This window comes from Drosophila ananassae, chromosome 3L, assembly GCF_017639315.1.
Source record: "Drosophila ananassae strain 14024-0371.13 chromosome 3L, ASM1763931v2, whole genome shotgun sequence".
Taxonomy (NCBI): Eukaryota; Metazoa; Arthropoda; class Insecta; order Diptera; family Drosophilidae; genus Drosophila; species Drosophila ananassae.
In genome coordinates this window covers 18,010,066-18,028,231 of record NC_057929.1, presented here as the reverse complement: position 1 = coordinate 18,028,231, position 18,166 = coordinate 18,010,066, and the positions used below count along the sequence as shown (strand labels likewise).

The 18,166-nt window shown below is 42.0% G+C and overlaps 4 protein-coding genes across 10 annotated transcripts; 3 read left to right on the top strand and 1 right to left on the bottom strand.

Moving 5' to 3' along the window:
• Positions 1–631: 631 nt before the first annotated feature.
• Positions 632–9,804, top strand: LOC6493971 (carnitine O-palmitoyltransferase 1, liver isoform). Of its 6 annotated transcripts, none has more exons than XM_044715792.1 (9): positions 632–814; positions 6,011–6,192; positions 6,260–6,997; positions 7,060–7,259; positions 7,321–7,659; positions 8,001–8,060; positions 8,478–8,859; positions 8,926–9,285; positions 9,351–9,804. In XM_044715792.1, the coding sequence occupies exons 2-9, from the start codon at positions 6,052–6,054 to the stop codon at positions 9,468–9,470; spliced, it is 2,340 nt and encodes a 779-aa protein (XP_044571727.1). In that variant the 5' UTR covers positions 632–814; positions 6,011–6,051; the 3' UTR covers positions 9,471–9,804. The 6 variants fall into 6 exon arrangements, 5 of the variants coding, with proteins under 5 accessions (XP_044571727.1, XP_014762499.1, XP_044571728.1 ...); XM_014907013.3 differs by lacking the exon at positions 8,001–8,060 and adding an exon at positions 7,785–7,850; XM_014907014.3 differs by lacking the exons at positions 632–814; positions 8,001–8,060 and adding exons at positions 3,973–4,217; positions 7,785–7,850.
• LOC6496602 (peptidyl-prolyl cis-trans isomerase-like 3) lies at positions 9,718–10,610 on the bottom strand. The gene is made up of 3 exons (XM_001961194.4): positions 10,469–10,610; positions 10,169–10,405; positions 9,718–10,081 (listed from the first exon to the last, which is right to left on the bottom strand). The coding sequence occupies exons 1-3, from the start codon at positions 10,469–10,471 to the stop codon at positions 9,836–9,838; spliced, it is 486 nt and encodes a 161-aa protein (XP_001961230.1). The 5' UTR covers positions 10,472–10,610; the 3' UTR covers positions 9,718–9,835.
• A 129-nt stretch (positions 10,611–10,739) lies between these two features.
• Positions 10,740–17,635, top strand: LOC26514184 (putative ATP-dependent RNA helicase BoYb). Of its 2 annotated transcripts, XR_004311242.2 has the most exons (4): positions 10,740–11,013; positions 13,493–14,217; positions 14,277–14,700; positions 14,770–17,635. XR_004311242.2 is itself a non-coding variant. In XM_032455730.2 (3 exons), the coding sequence occupies exons 2-3, from the start codon at positions 13,495–13,497 to the stop codon at positions 14,493–14,495; spliced, it is 942 nt and encodes a 313-aa protein (XP_032311621.1). In that variant the 5' UTR covers positions 10,740–11,013; positions 13,493–13,494; the 3' UTR covers positions 14,496–17,635. The 2 variants fall into 2 exon arrangements, 1 of the variants encoding a protein (XP_032311621.1); XM_032455730.2 differs by having other exon boundaries at positions 14,277–17,635.
• On the top strand, positions 11,012–13,435 carry LOC6493972 (chromatin assembly factor 1 subunit B). The gene is made up of 2 exons (XM_001961193.4): positions 11,012–11,623; positions 11,686–13,435. Exons 1-2 carry the CDS (start codon positions 11,028–11,030, stop codon positions 13,364–13,366), a joined length of 2,277 nt encoding a protein of 758 aa, XP_001961229.1. The 5' UTR covers positions 11,012–11,027; the 3' UTR covers positions 13,367–13,435.
• Positions 17,636–18,166: the final 531 nt, after the last annotated feature.

Sequence of the window (18,166 nt, the reverse complement as noted above, 5' to 3'; positions counted from 1 at the left end):
TTGCTGAGGGTATTATTACAAATCTTGAAAATTTTAGTTGAGTATGAGTTTATTCCCGTTTCGATTTTGATGTTAACTTGGCGCAACAATTGTGCTTGCTATACTGGGGCTTGTCTGTGTGCAGGCAAGCTTTAAGGGGTTATATGCAGTTAGAATTTTCCAAAAATAAAAAATCGATATATTATTTTTTTGTTCTATTTATGTACGTATATATGCGCTTATTTAAGAATTCAATACGATATATATTTTCAGAGCTATATATGTCTGTATTTGTATGCCAATTTCAGAGTGTCACAAAGAAAGCCGTGTAAGTTTTAAGCGCGTTATTTTCCAAAACAATGTTTCTAAAGTAGGTGATCTTTATTTCTCTGATATTGATTTACTAATTGGTCTGATTTGAAGAATAATCTTGGATATATTCCCTACGTAATGAATAAAGGAATATATGTATAAATTCTTTGAATAAATCAAAATTTTTTATTTTGAATATTAGAAACCGACCAAATCAAGATCACCGCAAATCTTGATTATTTGTATGAAAATTCTAAAAAAGCTTATTTTTTGGTAGTTCAACTGCATGTAACCCCTTAACCCTCTGAAAGCGGTTTAACCACCACCACAGGCCTAGCGTGGCTGCTGCTGTTGCTCCGATCAGTCTCTCTTTGCGCGCGCGTCTTTGTCGTTGTCCGTTTGTCGTCGTCGCCGTCGTACCGTCATTTTGAGTTGTTTTTCCTGAGTGTAATTTCCGTTCGTCAATTTTACATTTGGACTAAGAAGCTGTGAAAATTGCGGGGCTTTCTACTATTAGCAGGAAGTACGTATGTGATTACACGGCCCCAGCGACCTCCCACCCACCGTTGGTGGGTCAGGGCAGAACCTGTTTGCAATAATTAGGTCACTAGCCTAGCAACACATCTTGTGAAAACTTGTTGCCTGAATTAGACACTAAAAAGCCAAATGACAATGCATTTTGTTACAACACTAGCCAAGTGGCTGCTGTTTGTTGTTGTTTGTTTGTTTTAATTTTTTTGTGCCATGATTTGGTTGTTGTTTTCATTTTTTTTTTTTAAACACGCTTGGCTCGCCGCGGTTCAAAGTCCGAAACGGGTTTCTGTGCTTTGCGGCTTAACGGAGGCCTCTCTCACCTCGCTCTCTCAGTGTCTCTCAAAGCTGCGCAAAAGCTGAGAGAGCTGTGTTGGTAAACATCTGTAAACCAAAAACACACACCCACACTCGGCCAGGTGGCTCCTCTCGGCTCCTCTCTCTATTCATGGGTAACAGGCCAAAGAAAAGCTTGGAACCTTGCCTAACAAACTCGACCCAGCCTTCAAACACTATAAAACTGCAGAGGAATCCGATGGATATCGGAACCCATAGCTATTGACCTCTCCATTGATTGTTTTGTTTTCATACCCGGCAATCGTATATGGCGAGGGTATATGGAGTACTATCAGTATTATGCCCTGTTATGCACTTTTCATTGCAAGAGTAACAAGCATTTCAAAAGCAATTAAGATATCGCTTATCAGAGCGCCATGCAGTACATTTGAATTTAAAAAGCTAAATGCTTTTAATTTTTTGTTATTTACTTGGAGTTTGTGCTCCCCCATTTTTTAAGTTTACTGTTTACGGCTTGAGCTTAGCCTTGTTTACGCGACCGAGTCAATGGGATTATTTGTACCAGTTTCTCAGCTTTAATGAGTGTTTATTTAAATATAAATAAAGCCAAGTTATTGATATTTGTGACCCGTTTTAAGGCGTGTAATTTACAAACGATTAGGTGAACGACTGGCTCCATATACACGCTCATAAAAATTGTTTTTCTCATTATTTCGTAACGGCTGTAAAGCAGTATTTCAGTTCAGAAGTAATTTCATTCATGAATAATAATGCACTCGTGATTTTAATAAAACGTAAATCCATTAAATACAAAAAAAAATAAATAAATAAACAATTATCTATCCTTTGTGTTTTTTAAATTTAAATAAAATGCCATATAATTTAATCATTAAAATAATTAAAGGCACACTCTAGTAGTATTTTTAAATAAAATGCTGTTAAAATAAGAATCATTACTTTAAAGTTTAAACTTTAAGATCATTTTAATGTGAGTGTTTTTTCTATTTAATTGACAAAAATATAACCTTTTTTCCCCAAATTATTTTTAAACTTATATCTTTTGGCTTTAGGTATAAAGATATAAGTTATAATGTATTTGAATAGAGCTTAGCTTATCAAAGGTATCTCAAAGTCGAGCTGCTCACACCTCCTTCTCCTCTTCAGTTTATTTGCTTTTTTTTATTTTGCTGGCAGCTGTGAATGATTTGCGAGGGGTCCAATACATACAACTGGTTGCCAGTTCCCAGTTCCCAGCTCCCTGCTCCCAGCACGCAGTCTTTGTCTCGGGTCCCGCGTCTCGCTCTCGTTAGACATGCGTCGCTGCCGATCCGCCGCCTCGCTCGTCGTCGCACATTTCAAGTTTGCTGCGGTTCAAAGTCCAATGCGAAGATACAGATACACCCGAAACAAACGCAGCCAACGCGGAGCAACTCTGTTGGCTGCAACCCGCCAGCGCCTGCCTGCCCTCCAAGTCTTAGGGCGCCTTAGACAGACTTTCTTCTTTCGGCCAGGGAATCAAGATCGCAGCCAGGTGCGGGGCGATAAGCGGGTTTATTTATGCCAAGTAGACACTTTTGACGCGTCACCGATTGCACTAGGTTATTACCTTTTTTGGCAGCCACTTGTGCCATCTAATCGGAGCGGGGGCTCTCCAGTCAGTCCTCTTGATAAATTCCCCGAAATTGCGTACTACGAATATTTTCGCAGGCCCCCCCCGGGCACTTATTGGACTTTCGACTATAAATAATAGTGAGCGATAAAACCGAACCTCTCAATTGCTACTTATCTGGGTCTCTGCGATTGGCCAGTGGCTGTTATAAAATCAAATAATATACATAAGACTTGTTTTTCACTTCAATTTATCATGTGTGTGTTCTCATATTTGTCAACCGCAACTAGTAAACAGGCTAACTGGCCGTGTAACGCTCTTATCGACGCTTTGGAGAGCCAGATTCTAGAAATCTAAGAGGCTTACATAAGCCACGAGAACCGGTGACGCCGCACCGAAATCACCGAAATCTGCGAAAAGGTCAAAGTCCCAATCTGCTCAATTTAAAGTTCATGCATGTTCTTATCTTTATGATACCCGTCCCCCCAGTATCATGTTACGAAATCGTGTGTGCTATCGGTAATTTATGCTATATATTTATAGCAGGATGAAAGATATATGGGACAGGCATATCATGTATGGTACATTTTTATTTTATTAGCGCGAAAGGGGAAAGTAGTTTAGTAGTAGTTTGAAGTAGATACTGTAGACTAGGAGAATTTAAATAATTTAATTTTTAAAAGGTAATATAAATACTTAAAACCCTAAAATCAAAACCAATATTTTCTTATCATTTATATTAAGTATAATTTTCTAAGTTTGAAGAGCTTCTACTTTAGTGAGTTTGAAAAAAAAAACATGTTTACGAAACAACATGAATTAGCTCCTAGTATCAGTTCCGAAAAAGAGTACTTCTGAGTTCACCTACTTTGTGGCTGAAGGGGTTACCTTTCCCAGAATTCAGTCTAGCCAGTTCGCGTATTCGCTGATATTGGTATTATGTGGGGTCCAATCGTATATCCATTTGGCTCGGGCCGGTTGATAAGGCCTCTATCGATCTGAGTCCGAGGGACTAAAGGGGGGGCGCATTATTAGCAGCACTACGGTCGGTCAACACACTCCACAGGCACCCCTTCCACTCGGAAGGCAACGAGCCCCTCGACTCGTGACGCACCCACTCAAAAGCAAAATAAAACAAGAAACTAAAAAAATACAAAAAAAAAAAAAAAGCAAAGAGAAGAAACGAAGAGCCCCATAGTCTCGGCGCTCGGTGTTTTTAAGACCCAAGGGAACTCGCTCTGTCCACATTGATTCAGTTGGCGCTCGACGTTCAAGCGATCAAGTTGTTTTGTGATCAAAAAAATACAAAAAAAAATTAAATAAGACCCCCGGTACACTGCCAGCCCCCCGAAGACTGAAAGTAACTCGTGTGTGCATCGCTGGCTAGGATTTCGAAATTGTCATCAAGTGTTTTATAAATACCTGCGTCACACCAAAGTGCAATTAATTCGCCGTTTATATTCGATTGAGGAAAGAGTTTACATCGAAGGTTTGTTTAGTTATGGGGGGAAACCGTAAACAACGCCGCAAATAAATGCAATTCTGCAAAGGTTGCATTTTTGCGGCTTACGTTGTCGCATTTCATTTGTTTGTCCGCCCAGATCTTCGGCCCCCTTATCGCCGCCACACTTTCCCAAGTGACCCAAATTCGGGCACATGTTTTTGATAGTTGTCAGAAATAATAAGGCCCACTAGCCACCCAGATAGCTGAGCTGTTATCAGCTGGGGGGAGGGCGAATTTCGGGGCTGGTTACATAAAACCCGGCAGTGGACCCGCCCCCTAGCACGAAACAAACGCAAGGTCAGGCCCGCTCAATCTAGAAACACATCAATTTAAATTTTCTGCAATATAATTAATGCGATAGACAGCCACGAGAAGAGAGAGGTAGGTGGATCGCACAGAAGCAAAAAAGTGGAAAACATCATTGGTGGACTTTGCACCTTCGGGGCTCAGCGAAAAAAGATCGTTCAGCGACTAACTTGTGTATAAAAAAAGTGTAAAGAGGCAAACAAATCGCTCATACATATTAATTTTTTGTATTTCTTGTTTTCGTCTACGGTTCAAGTTTTTCGAATTCGATTTGTTGTTGGACTTCTCGCCGATATACGCAAACAAATAAAAGCCGGCAGGCAGGGCGGTCGGTGCTCAAAATTATTAAGTATACGCCGCATAGTCGTCGCCTCGAACTGGGTCAAACGAAAACGAATCTGTATCTTGAATTTATTGTATCTTGTTGTGGCTATTTCGAGTTGGAGCTGCAGCGACGGCCTTCGGCCATGGTTACCATTAAACCAAGGCTTTTATAACTTTGTCTCGTCTTGGATTTGTGGCTGCGGAAGTTTTATTTCGGAACTACTCGGTTCCGACTATAAATAACCACACGGATAGATATACACTTACACATGAGTATCTTTGCATGCAATGGAAATGAATAAACCGCGCTGCCGAGCAGTCATTTAATAGGAAAATAAAAATAATAAACAATAGTGATCATATAATTGTGGGCCTCAATTGCCAAAGCATTTCCAGGGATTCTATAATGGAACCCCGTTTTAGGCAGTCTCTCTGGAGTTATCCGCTCTGTAGATTATTTTCCGAATGCGGAATTCATAAATCCTATAGCGGACTTTGATTCGTCTGCTGACTGCAAACCCATTCTAAAAATCGCTGCCTAGACCTAGAATCCAGCATCTTCCAGCCAGACTCCGCTCCGATCTATCTGCAGCCCCCACTCGGGGTTATCGCCGCGGACTCAGAAGCCGCTCTCAGTGACGTCAATTGCATGTAAAATGTTATGACATAGAATATAGTGGGTTCTGAATTATTTTAATTAATATAGGGAAGAAAGGGGCAGCATTATTGAACATTGCCCGGGTCCAAACAAACCCCCTTTGATACAGATATAGAGTGTGAAGTGGTCATGAGATTCCAGAGAGTCCAAAAACGCAATTAGCCCGAATTGCGAGTGGCTAACTGACCAAGATAATATACGTTTATTATTAGTCACGGCCTTAAACGTGTCTGGAAATTCTAAAAGAAATCTTATCGATTCGCTTCTCGGGAATATTATGTCTAAATGCAACTAGACCACAAAGGCTATTATCATCGCGGTTGTGGGCGTTAACCTGTTTTTATATTATTAGTATGTTTATAAGTGCCACAATCACAATAAAAGTGCTTATACAAGTAACTGCAGATTTACGCATTATAATTTAGGATAAAATATCTTTACTAGACTCATTTGTACCAATCTTAATAATTTTTTAACCTTTTTAAAACAGAATTTTTCTATTGGCCCGGATATCATCAGTAGCCCGCAGGTATGGCTGAAGCCCATGCCGCCGTCGCCTTCTCGTTCGCCATCACCCACGAGGGCTTCGATATCAACTATGACCACGAGGTGCTCAACTTGGTGTGGAACTCGGGAATCCGCTCCTGGAAAAAGCGTGTGGCCCGTGCACGGGTAAGTCCCTTTTTAAGAAACCAAATTATAGAATTTGTGACTCACCCATTTCCGATTATTTCTCCAGAACGGCGTGCGTAATGGTGTCTATCCGGCGCACATTCAGAGCCTCTGGCTGATTACGGCCATTGCCCTGGGCCTGCACTTCGCCGGCTATCAGGCACCCTTCAATCTCACTAATCGGATACTGGAACACCTCCCCTCCAACACGGTCAACTGGCAGGTGACAGCCTCTTTCCTGGCCGCCTTGGTGGTCTGGCTCTCGATATGCTTCACCATGCGGTACACCCTGAAGCTCCTGCTTATGTACAAGGGCTGGATGTACGAATCCAGAGCCCCGGGAAGCCGTGTCTCGTTGCCCACCATGTTGTGGGTGGCCGTGGTGCGGGTACTCTCCAGCTGGAACAAGCCAGGATTGTACAGTTTCCAGGGCTCCCTGCCAAGACTGCCGCTCCCCTCGGTGAAGGACACGATGTCGCGGTATTTGCGCAGTGTCCGACCTCTGTTGGATGATGACAACTATACGCGAATGGAGCGCCTGGCCAAGGAGTTCGAGCAGACCATCGGCAAGAAGCTGCAGTGGTACCTCATCCTCAAGAGCTGGTGGTCCACCAACTACGTGTCTGATTGGTGGGAGGAGTACGTCTATCTGCGCGGTCGCAGCCCCCTCTGTGTCAACAGTAACTTCTATGGCACGGATGCCATTTTCATGAACCTCACCAGCATCCAGGCGGCTCGTGCGGCCAATGTGGTATCTCTGCTCCTTAACTTCAGGAAATTGATTGAACATCAGGAACTGCAGCCAGTAAGTAACACAAAAAAGAAGGTTAAGAAGTATTTATAATTATTTTATTTCTTTTTTTTTAGATCATGGTCCAGGGCATGATCCCTCTCTGCTCCTGGCAGTACGAGCGCACCTTTAACACGGCCCGTGTTCCTGGTCTGGAAACCGATCGCATTGTCCACTACCGTGACTCCAATCATATTGTTGTCCTGCACAAGGGATGCTACTACAAGATGCTCATCTACTACAAGGGACGCACCCTCCGCCCCTGTGAGCTGCAAGTGTAAGTATTCCAAAAATATGAAACTATCAAAAATATCTTATAAGAAATCATAAATTTCCAGGCAAATCGAAGAGATTCTGAAGGCCAAGGCCACCCCATTGTCTGGCGAGGAGCACCTGGCTGCCCTGACCGCCTGGAACCGCTCCAAATGGGCCGAGGCCCGGAATACCTTCTTCTCACGGGGCGCCAATCATGTGTCCCTTCGCACCATCGAGTCGGCCGCCTTCGTGCTCTCCCTGGACGACGAGCCCTTCGAGTTCGACCTGGCTCGTCCAGAGTTGTTGGACAACTTTGGCAAGAAACTGCTCCACGGCAACGGCTACAATCGTTGGTTCGACAAGTGCTTCACCGTCTGCGTGGCCACCAACGGACGTGTTGGCTTCAATGCCGAGCACACCTGGTAAGTGTCACCTTTTAACCCGAACCTTTAAGACAAGATTTCAGTTTCAAAATCGCAATTAAACAACAAAATTGTTTAAATCAATATATTTATGAAAAAAATTCTAAACTAATTTGCAAAAAAAGGTCCGACGCCGCCATTGCCTCACACATGTGGGAAAACCTGATCATCGATGACCTCCAGTCGGATGGGTAATGATTTTCGATTCTACTGCCCGACGGTGTCGGTTGGCTGCTTCTCTTGAATATCCATTCCTCCCATTTATTTTGTCCCTTATTGATTTGTTAACTTGGTTGTGGCCTCACGATTTATTTACACCATTCTGTACACGTTTTTTATAGGGCCGATGCACCGGTTTTGGGCCATCTATGGGAATATATATTTGGTGATGATATATATGGGTAAACACTTATTCCAAAGCACACAAGCACAAAGCAAAGCAATTGATTCAGTCGTTTTTGGGTTGACAGTGAGAGTGTCTCAGGTCTCTAAAGATGTCTCTGTAAATATTAGAAAAGTGCTTACAAATCGTTTTTAAAACCATTAAGTTTTGTGTAAAAAAAAACTAGACTCAGAAAACTCATCTTGAAAAGTTAAAAAAACAGAAAAAAAATTAATTAAATATAAATTAAAATAACCCTCTCCTGATCAACCCAGAAAACCGACAAACCAAAATTCATTATTATTTTTTACACCGTCACTAACTTAGACTCAACATTAACCAAAGCCTTTTGTTTACGTTGCTTGAATTATATTTTTTTTTTCCAACAATTTATTAATCTTATATGCTAATAAATTGATTCCCAAAACTTCTGTAGATATGACGAGTCTGGTAACACGAAGGGCACCCCCGAGTTCCAGCCACCCACTCCAACTCGCCTCAACTGGGATCTGACGCCCTGTCTGGCCCAAATCGAGGAGGCCACCATCGATGTGACCAAGCTGATCAACGAGGTCAACCTGCGCATTCTGGTACACCAGGAGTACGGCAAGGGCTTCATGAAGAAGTGCCGCATTTCCCCAGACGCCTATATCCAAATGGCCCTGCAGTTGGCTTATTATCGCGATGCGGGACGCTTCTCGCTGACATATGAGGCTTCCATGACGCGTCTGTTCCGCGAAGGACGAACGGAGACTGTGCGTCCCTGCACCATTGAATCATCTGCCTGGGTTAAGGCTATGCAGAATCCCAACACTAGCGTAAGTTTCTTAAAAAGTCAAAATAATATAAAAGTCGGATTTTCCATTATATTTTTGTATTTGCAGAACGATGAGCGTGTGAAGATGTTGCAGGCTGCTTGTGATCGCCACCAGCTGGGCTACCAGGATGCCATGTGCGGTCGCGGCATTGATAGGCATCTTTTCTGCCTGTATGTAGTGTCCAAGTACCTGGAGGTGGACTCTCCCTTCCTCAACGAGGTGCTCAGCGAACCCTGGCGCCTGTCCACTAGTCAGACCCCGCACGGCCAGACGCCGAAGATGGACCTGAAGAAGCATCCGAACTGCATCAGTGCCGGCGGCGGCTTTGGGCCCGTGGCTGATGATGGCTATGGTGTTTCGTACATCATTGCCGGCGAGAACCTCATCTTCTTCCACATCTCGGCAAAGACAACGTGCCAGCAAACGGTGAGTACAACGGAGCAAAAATAGATTTGAATATGATTCAAAACTAATCGAAATTCTATCTTCAGGATGTCCATCGATTCTCCCAGAACATCTCACAGGCTCTGGCCGATATCCGCACCATGTTCGAGCAGCATATGAAGGACCATCCGAAGCCCGCCAAAAAACTCACAAACGGCTCCACATAATCCACATAGTCCATATTATTTAGTCCATGTAGTCGAGATTCTTGTTAGCATTTGTTTTCCTCCTCTCTAGTTGATCGTTTTAAACAAAAAAAAAACAAACACATCATATACATCCGTCGATTGTAAGTTCCAAATTAAGTGCAAAAGTCGTTGAGAGAGTTATGCAAAAACAATGCAATTTTTTATATAAACTATTGTGACTTGGCTGATTTTAATATTTGTAGTCGTTAGAAACTTTTGCACAATATTTGATGTTTCTCAAGCAATTAGTTTTTAATCGAAGAAGAAATCGTGTAAGTTAAGTGCTATAAATATATATTTCAATTTAAGCGTATAAAAAATAGTTATTTTTCTTTTGTACATTATCACGCTGCCAGTGGATTCGCATGAATCGTAACGCCGTTGATCTTTTTGTCAACATGGGGCCGGTAGTTTTTGGGATTCACGGGCAGCTTCTCCAGCTCGTCCAAGGCATCGAATCCATCTATAACGCGGCCAAAGAGGGTGTACTTCAGGTCAAGATTTGGTTGGGCTGCATAGGTGATGAAGAACTGGCTGGCATTGGCGTTGGGACCATTGTTGGCCATGGACACCATTCCCCGATCCGTGTGCTGGAAAAAATAAATATTTTAATATCATCACCCATATTAATTGATTGAATTCCAGTCGCTGATCCCCAAAGTATTTCAAAGGCGTACCTTTATGGTTTCTTTAAACTCGTCATCAAACTTCTGGCCCCAAATCGACTGTCCGTTCTTTCCGGTATTGGTGGGATCACCAGTCTGTACTATGAATCCCTTGATATTGCGGATGAACACGCAGCCGCTGTAGTAGTCGCTGGCGCACAAGGCGAGGAAGTTCTCACAGGCCTTGGGGCAGGCGTCGCAGAAGAGCTCGATCTTAAGGTCCCCCACGTCAGTGTGCAGCGTTACGGACTGAAAATTGGAGAAATATCCTTATTAATCAGTAAGGAAACAAACTCGCCGTCTTTTGTTTACCATTTCCTTTGAGTAGTGTTGTTAAATATGTTAAAATTAGGGTTGTCATAACATCAATATATCGACATTCTTTGTCTTAAAATTATACCGTTTGTCGAGATATAAATTTTCCTTATAAATATATATTTCGTTTTATTTATTATGTTAAGAATTATAACAAAACAAAAAAATTTTTGAATAAATTATAAATAACGTTTACACGAAACACTATTGAGCTCGCAGCGCCACCTGTGTGTCACAAGTATAATAATCAAATAATTTAAAAACAATAAACTGACACAATAATCGGGAATAAAATAAGTTCCGGGTGAATAAAAGTGTCGCACGTGAGAATCAAGAAAAGAATGGGAATTTGTGGTAATAAAAAAAACCCGGAGTTAAAATATGTGGCAGCCCCTATTCTTGCAGTGGTTTTACTTACAGTAACGTAAATTGGCCAATGTTGATGAACGAAAAGTGAGAAACTTTGTGCAACACTGCAAAATTACGCGGGAAATCTACCGCATAATTTCTCACAGCCCAACGATCACCCAAACAGTAGAAAAGTAAGTGAATCAGGATGAAGTGCAAGATTCCGGAGATCTCGTGGCACAACCGCGACCCCGTTCTGAGCGTGGATATTCAGCAGAACGGCCAAGGTCTGCGGGATCCCACCATCTGTCGACTGGCTTCGGGCGGGACCGATGCGCACGTCCTCATCTGGTATGTGAACCGAGCCAAGGACGATGGGGGTGAGGGGGTGGACCTGGAGCTGGCCGTCGATCTGTCGCGGCATCAGCGGGCGGTCAACACAGTGCGCTGGTCGCCCAACGGCGAGCTGCTGGCCTCCGGCGACGACGAAAGTGTGGTCTTCATTTGGAAGCAGAAGGCGGATCATGAAGTGGTCAATATTGTGGATGCCGACGGGCAAAGTGAGCAGGATAAGGAAGTGTGGACGACACTAAAGGTGCTACGCGGCCACCGCGAGGATATCTACGATCTTAGCTGGTCGCCCAATTCGCTGTTCCTGGTCACTGGATCGGTGGACAACACGGCCATGATGTGGGACGTATACAAGGGCAAGTCGTTGGCCATTCTGGACGATCACAAGGGCTATGTGCAAGGCGTGGCCTGGGATCCGTGCAATCAATACATAGCCACCATGAGCACAGATAGGTAAGAATGGATCTTATTTGATTTAGATGTGAGAAATTTTTAAATATTTGTTATCCTTGTAGACAAATGCGCATCTTCGATGTCAATACCAAGCGGGTGCTACACCGGGTCAGCAAGTGTGCATTTCCCGTAAAGGAGGACCACGAGATGCACGGCAAAGGCATCCGACTGTACCACGACGGTACCCTGCAGACCTTTTTCCGCCGATTGTGCTTTACTCCTGATGGCAAAATCCTGCTCACGCCCGCCGGCATCACCGACTACGACGGAGTGATGAAACCACTAAACACCACTTACGGATTTAGTCGCTACGATCTAGCCCATCCTGCATTCGTTCTGCCATTCCCCAACGAATATGCCGTGGCCGTGCGCTGTTCTCCGGTTTTGTACCGTCTGAGACCGTACAACGCGGAGAAGAACCCTCCTGTTATCTCCCTGCCCTATCGAATGATCTATGCCGTGGCCACCAAGAACTCTGTATTCTTCTACGACACCCAGCAGTCGGTGCCGTTTGCTATTGTCTCCAACATCCATTATACACGACTAACAGATCTGACCTGGTCAAGTGATGGCAACGTGTTGATCGTGTCCAGCACCGACGGCTTTTGTTCTCTGTTGACCTTCGAGCCGGATGAGCTGGGCGAGCAGTACGAGGAGATGGAGTCAGTGCTGAGCGCTACTCTAAAGTCATCGGAGAACGTGGCGCCTCCGACAAAGAAAAAGAAGCCAAAGATCCGTAAACAGTCGTCAGACGAAGTGCCACGTAGGCCGCTGCAGGAGAAGACCAAGTCGAATCGGAAAGATAAAAAGGCAGCCGCCGGCTCGGAGCTCAAGGAGGAGGGTGAAACCGATCTGGACGCTGAAAATGACTCATCAATGAACAGCGCCAGCTCCGGATCTAGTTCAAACAGTCCGAAAACGGATAAAGCGCAGATCAAACCAACGCCCATCGCTTTTCGGAGGTCGCCCCGAAAAGTGGCACCCACACCAATCGCCACTAGGCGTTCCCCTCGCAAGACAGAACCGGAAGAAGTCAAGAGCAATGGGCAGAAACCCACGCCTATTGCAATTCGCCGTTCGCCTCGCAAAGAGGAGGATGCACCAGTTGTTGCTGCAGCATCGCCTGCAACCCTTAAACGCAAGATCAGCACGGAGGCGGAGCCTTTACCGCTGGCAGGAGGAGTGATTGCAGTGCTGGACAAGGAGATCATCAGCTCGGAGGAGAAGTTCGAGTCGCCGGAGAAGAAATGCCGCCCGGCCACACCCATTCAGGTGCGTCGTCAGCCACGCACACCCAGCAGCGCAAGCAACTTCAACCTTACACCGAAAAGCCAATCCGCCAAACAAGCCACGCCCATTGCTGTGAGGAGAACGCCACGTGTTCTTGTGGAAATGCCGGTCAACTCGCCCGTGGTTCCTGTAGAGGAGGCCATGGATGCTTGGCCATTAGACGATGGCGTTTCTCCGCTGCCGTCTTCGCAAAAGGACTCGCAGGATCCACCTCAACCAGAGATCAAAGAGGAGAAAGAGTCGAAGTCAGTGCCTTTGGAGGTCAGCGAGGCGACGTGTGAACGCACCGAGGATATTCGCCTTGTCTACGAGGATACGCAGGAGGAGCAGGCGGCCAGTACGCCATCCAAGCCCACCGCCTCGAAGCCGTCCACGCCCAACAACAAAACACCGCGGCGCGTATCCTTGCGCACAATTTCCACACCAAAATCAAAAAAGAAATTGTTAGAGTAGACCGAAACCTATAGATTAGTCAAATTATAAATATCAAAAATAAAATACAAGACAAGGTTTTAGAAAGTATATATTTTATATTAATTATACATTTACTTTAAGTATTATATATTTTAATTTTTTCAGAAATGGTCGAGTTGGGCGAAAAATTACTCTCTGGCGAGTCTGTATTCGTGATATACGGAAGCAAGAGGAGCCAGGATTATTTCCCATTAAGAGAAATTGTTCAGCTTATAGTGGAAAAGGAAAGAGGAGTTCTTATTTTGGTAGCTACGCGGGAGAAGCAACTTAAATTGAGGGAACTGATGTGCAAAGAATCAATTTCATGTAACATATTAGACAGAAAACTGTTGATAGAAACGCCTGCCCAGTTACTGGACCAACTTCGGCCAAGATCGAACCAAATATCCCTTAATGAACATCGTTTCGTTAGCATAGTGTTCCACGAATTGGATAAACTGATAGAAAATAATGGAGTGAAGTTTGAGGAATTAAAACAGGAACTTTTCAGCGCACTAAGTCATCCTCAACTTATAGTTACTACCAGCTGTTGGAATAGAGATATCTTGGGTGGTCTTTTACAGCGATCCAACCGGAATTTAGTAATTTTAAAAGATGCTTTGGAAGCAGCTGTCCATGCCGACTTAACCATGACAATTGAGTGGGCCAATGATTCGGCTGAAAAGGTACAGCTACTGCATTCCTACCTGGAGTCCCTCAAACCGGACCAATATCGCACCCTAATTTATTCCGACAATGCAAATGAATTGGCACACAAAATGCCATTTATTAGAACCCTTAAACATCAAGGCAGAGCAAGTAAAAATTCCATTAAAAATTGGCAAGAAAGGGTAAATTTATTAAAACTTTAACTTTAATTAATATCCTTAATTAAAACCAATATTTTCAGACCAAGGGCCAAGTTCTGGTGCTGGAGAAGCACGCACCCGAACTCAAGTTGGATCAAATAGAAAGCCTCCTTCATTTCGACATGACCAAGACGTGGAATCAATTCAGGGAACGATTTGATGTTTTCAAAAAGGACACGCCCATCTACGCCCAAGGAAAGCAGTCACTTTTTACCTCATCTTGTAGAGTTCCAGCAGGGATACGGCGGTGTCGTAAGTGAGAAAATCGCCGCCCAACATGTACAGTTGCAACAGGAGCGGGAAATATCGCGCGCCAGCCGTCAATGTGTCATATGTCCTGTCCTGCTGCTCTATGGACGCTGCAGGACTCTTACCTGCCAATATCGCCATTTGTTGTGTGAAGTTGACAAAAGTGTATCCTCGGCTGTACCAAAGCAAGGACGAATTCAATTTGAAGTGCTCAAGGTGGGTGGTTTCTTCCTTTGTATAAGTTTTTGATGGAATTTGGATTTCGTTGTTGTTTGTATCTTTCAGATATGCACACCAACCCACTTCGCAAGTCGCTTATTAACCCTAAAAAAGGATGAAAGTGCAGACTGGTTGAAACTTCCTCATAAGGATCAATATGAGAACGTACAGAAACTCCTGAAGGATTATTACTCCCAACCAGAGAACATCAGGAAATTAAGAGAACCCTGTCGACAGGACAAATGTGCCTATAAATGCTCAGATGGCAGATTCGAAAGAGTTTCTATAACATTTTTGCCTTCGAATTCGAGAGATTCCGATATTCGGGTTAAAAATTTAGACTCTAATACAGCCATATACCACGTGAAGCTCCATGAACTGGTACAGCTACCTGAGGACCTCAAAGGTTTTCCGCCTCTCGCCCTGGACATTAGGCTGGTGGGTTGTATTCCTTTCAATGGAGAGGAAACCTGGCAAAGCCCCGACCTGCAGCCAGTTGGAGAGTTTCTTAAAGAAGGCGATATCTGTGAAGCAAGCATTTGCTTTTCCCTATCACATACCATATTTGTAGAGCAATTAGAGGTAGAGCAGGGAAGTTATAGGGAATTACTGGAGCGCAATCGTCTAAGTAGATATGATAATGAAATTGGCAACTGTCTGAGAATAATGTGCAATAAATAAACAAGTAACTGAGATTGGTTTTATTTATATTTATTTAAATTGTAGATGATCTCTAACGTTTTGAGTTTCTTTTACATACAAACATTATGCCTCCGTATTATATCATTAGTATTTTCTTTTAATTTTCATATATATATATATATTTTATATTAAATTTTCAATTCAACGATTCAATTTCTTTCTTCAATCTCGAGCTTAGTAAGTTTCTGACTTCTGTTTTTTTTTTTGGCTCGTTCTAAAACTTTTCCATGGGCCATTAGAGAGAGAAAAGGAGCTCAAGACTTGGGAGAATTTTATTTCCACATACTCGCACGTTACTATAAGTTTATAAATATACTTTTGTTTCATTATTATTATTTTTTTTTGCCATATACAAGTTAAACAAATCGAATCTGCTGCTGCATGGGACAACCAAAGCAATTTGAATTAGGCTACAAATTAGATTAGATACAATGTCAAAAACTTTGTCTAACCTATATACTTGGTTCCGCTCTCCACGTCCTCCTAACTCCTTATTCCTCATTCCTCGTCTCCGTAACCTCGTATCCTTATACATTCCGGGGGATTCATGTGCCTGTCTGAGTGTCTGTGGCGACATTTGATTTGAATTAATTAACATTACCCTTTCTTAGCGTTTCATCGACTCTGTGTGAGCTCCCTCATTAATGTTTTAACTGCTATTAAAGTAATTTTAGTAGTGGTGCGACTTTATGCTCTTGTATTATGACTTAAATGGTTCTGGGTGTGACTGGTGTGGAGCAAAGAGGTGTATGAGCTTAGAAAAATATGAATTATGTTTGATTCCTTTCCATTCCATTCCACTGCACTCTACTCATCAAATATTCAATTATTGAAAGTATGCAAAGTGTTTAGTCGATATTTAATAATGCGGTTATGCTATGCTGTACTATATGAACGAATGGTTCTATCATCTTGAGTGTTTACTGTTTTCATAATTTGTATTTTTTCTTATTAGTTTTGTGATCGATTCTCTTGATTCTTGATTCAAAAAGTTGAGCTACGACGAGGAGGAAAATTATAGTCGCTTCCGTATGATTACTTCGATTAATAATAATTTACGAGAAAAATATAGTACATATGCATGTCAGAATGTCAGTATGTAGCCATTTGTTGATTCTTCATTCAATAAATATACATATATATTTAAATTCATATATATCTGTGTAGATCTGTATATTTGTAGACCGACTCTTGTCTCGAGGGCAAATGAATAACTATCTGTTTCGGTTTCAGTTTTCTTTTCTGGCTTAATTAAATTTTCAATAAATATATCGAATTTGTATTTATTTATAATTACATACAATTATTGAACGCTCTTGTTCTTGATTTCATTTCTGCATTGCTACTGGTCGAGAGACTACTGTACTTCAATTCAATTTCAATATCATTATCATAATCATTATCATTATCTTTTCTGTATTCTGAATTCTGTATTCTGTACTGATCTGATGTGATCGGATGCTGTTACCCCGAAATGCGAAGAAGCCATCAGCAACTCCAGCAACATTGTTTTATTTTTTTTTCTCTATTTCGTGCAACATGGCCAACAAAACCGTTTTCTGGCTGTAAATCAGGTAACAAAAAATATTTCTAAAAAATAACAAAATCATCATGGTATTGTTTTTGAATAAATAGTTTTATTTGAAAATGGTTTTTTGCGTTTGTTTTTGTTTTTTTTTTGTTGTTTTTCATTTTGGTAGAATTTTACAAGTTGAATGGAAAATACATACGTATTAAATATTACAGTATTTTATTGGGCTAGGATATAGTAGAGATAGAGGAAGGGGACTGTGTGGGGTGTGGGTGGAGGTTCGGGGGTCAAGGGTCTAGGACATGTTGGCTGACCTAAATAAATGCCTGGAAATGAGAGGTTTGCTGAGGATTCAGAAATTGTACGGATTGTGGGATTTTGCCAACACAAAACAACTTTTGAAAAGTTCATTCACTGGATTCTGATTGTGATTTCCCAAAAATCAACGAAATTATTTCGTTGGGCTTTATGCGAATTGAATGTCAAATAATATTTATTTCGCTAATAAACTTACTTAGTTGATGCTTAAGTTTTTGTGTGTTTCGTGTGCGTTTACATAAATTAGACTTAAAAACTATAAAACATAAATGGATTTCCTTCCAACTAGAGCCAGAGCACAATAAAATAGAGATTTCCAGTGAAAGGTGTGGGAGATGGGAGTTTTTTGGTGGGGAGAAGACTGAGCAGATACAAAAAATAGGAAATTACTATTTAAAAATAACAATATAAATTCATTGCAGCTAAACGGTTTTGTGTAAAATCAAAATGCACAGGATTTTGCCGCACATACAAAGCATATACAAATACATACACGTAATTGTAATAATTATAATAATAATAATAATAATAAGTCTAACCAAACAGTTCAACATACTTGGGGGATTAAATGCCATTCACTAAATACAGTTTGTTGATACCATTAAAGTACAATTTATAAATATTAATACATACAATCCTTATAGTTTTCAGTGTGGTAGATTTGAGTTTTGCGTTCCCGTTTGTTAAGTTTTATATTTTTGTTAATTTTGATTTGTAAATTAGGGGGGGATCTCCCAAAACTTGTTTCAATTTTCAAAGGAATATATTTTTCAAAATCAATACAAGTTTTGGCAGCTCTTCCTCTTTGAATTTGTGTGCGCGGGTGTGTGTGTGTATCTGTGCGTAGAGATATGGCAAAAATATATAGCATGCTTTTGTGCGCAGCCTTGTATAAATGCAATAAATCATTAT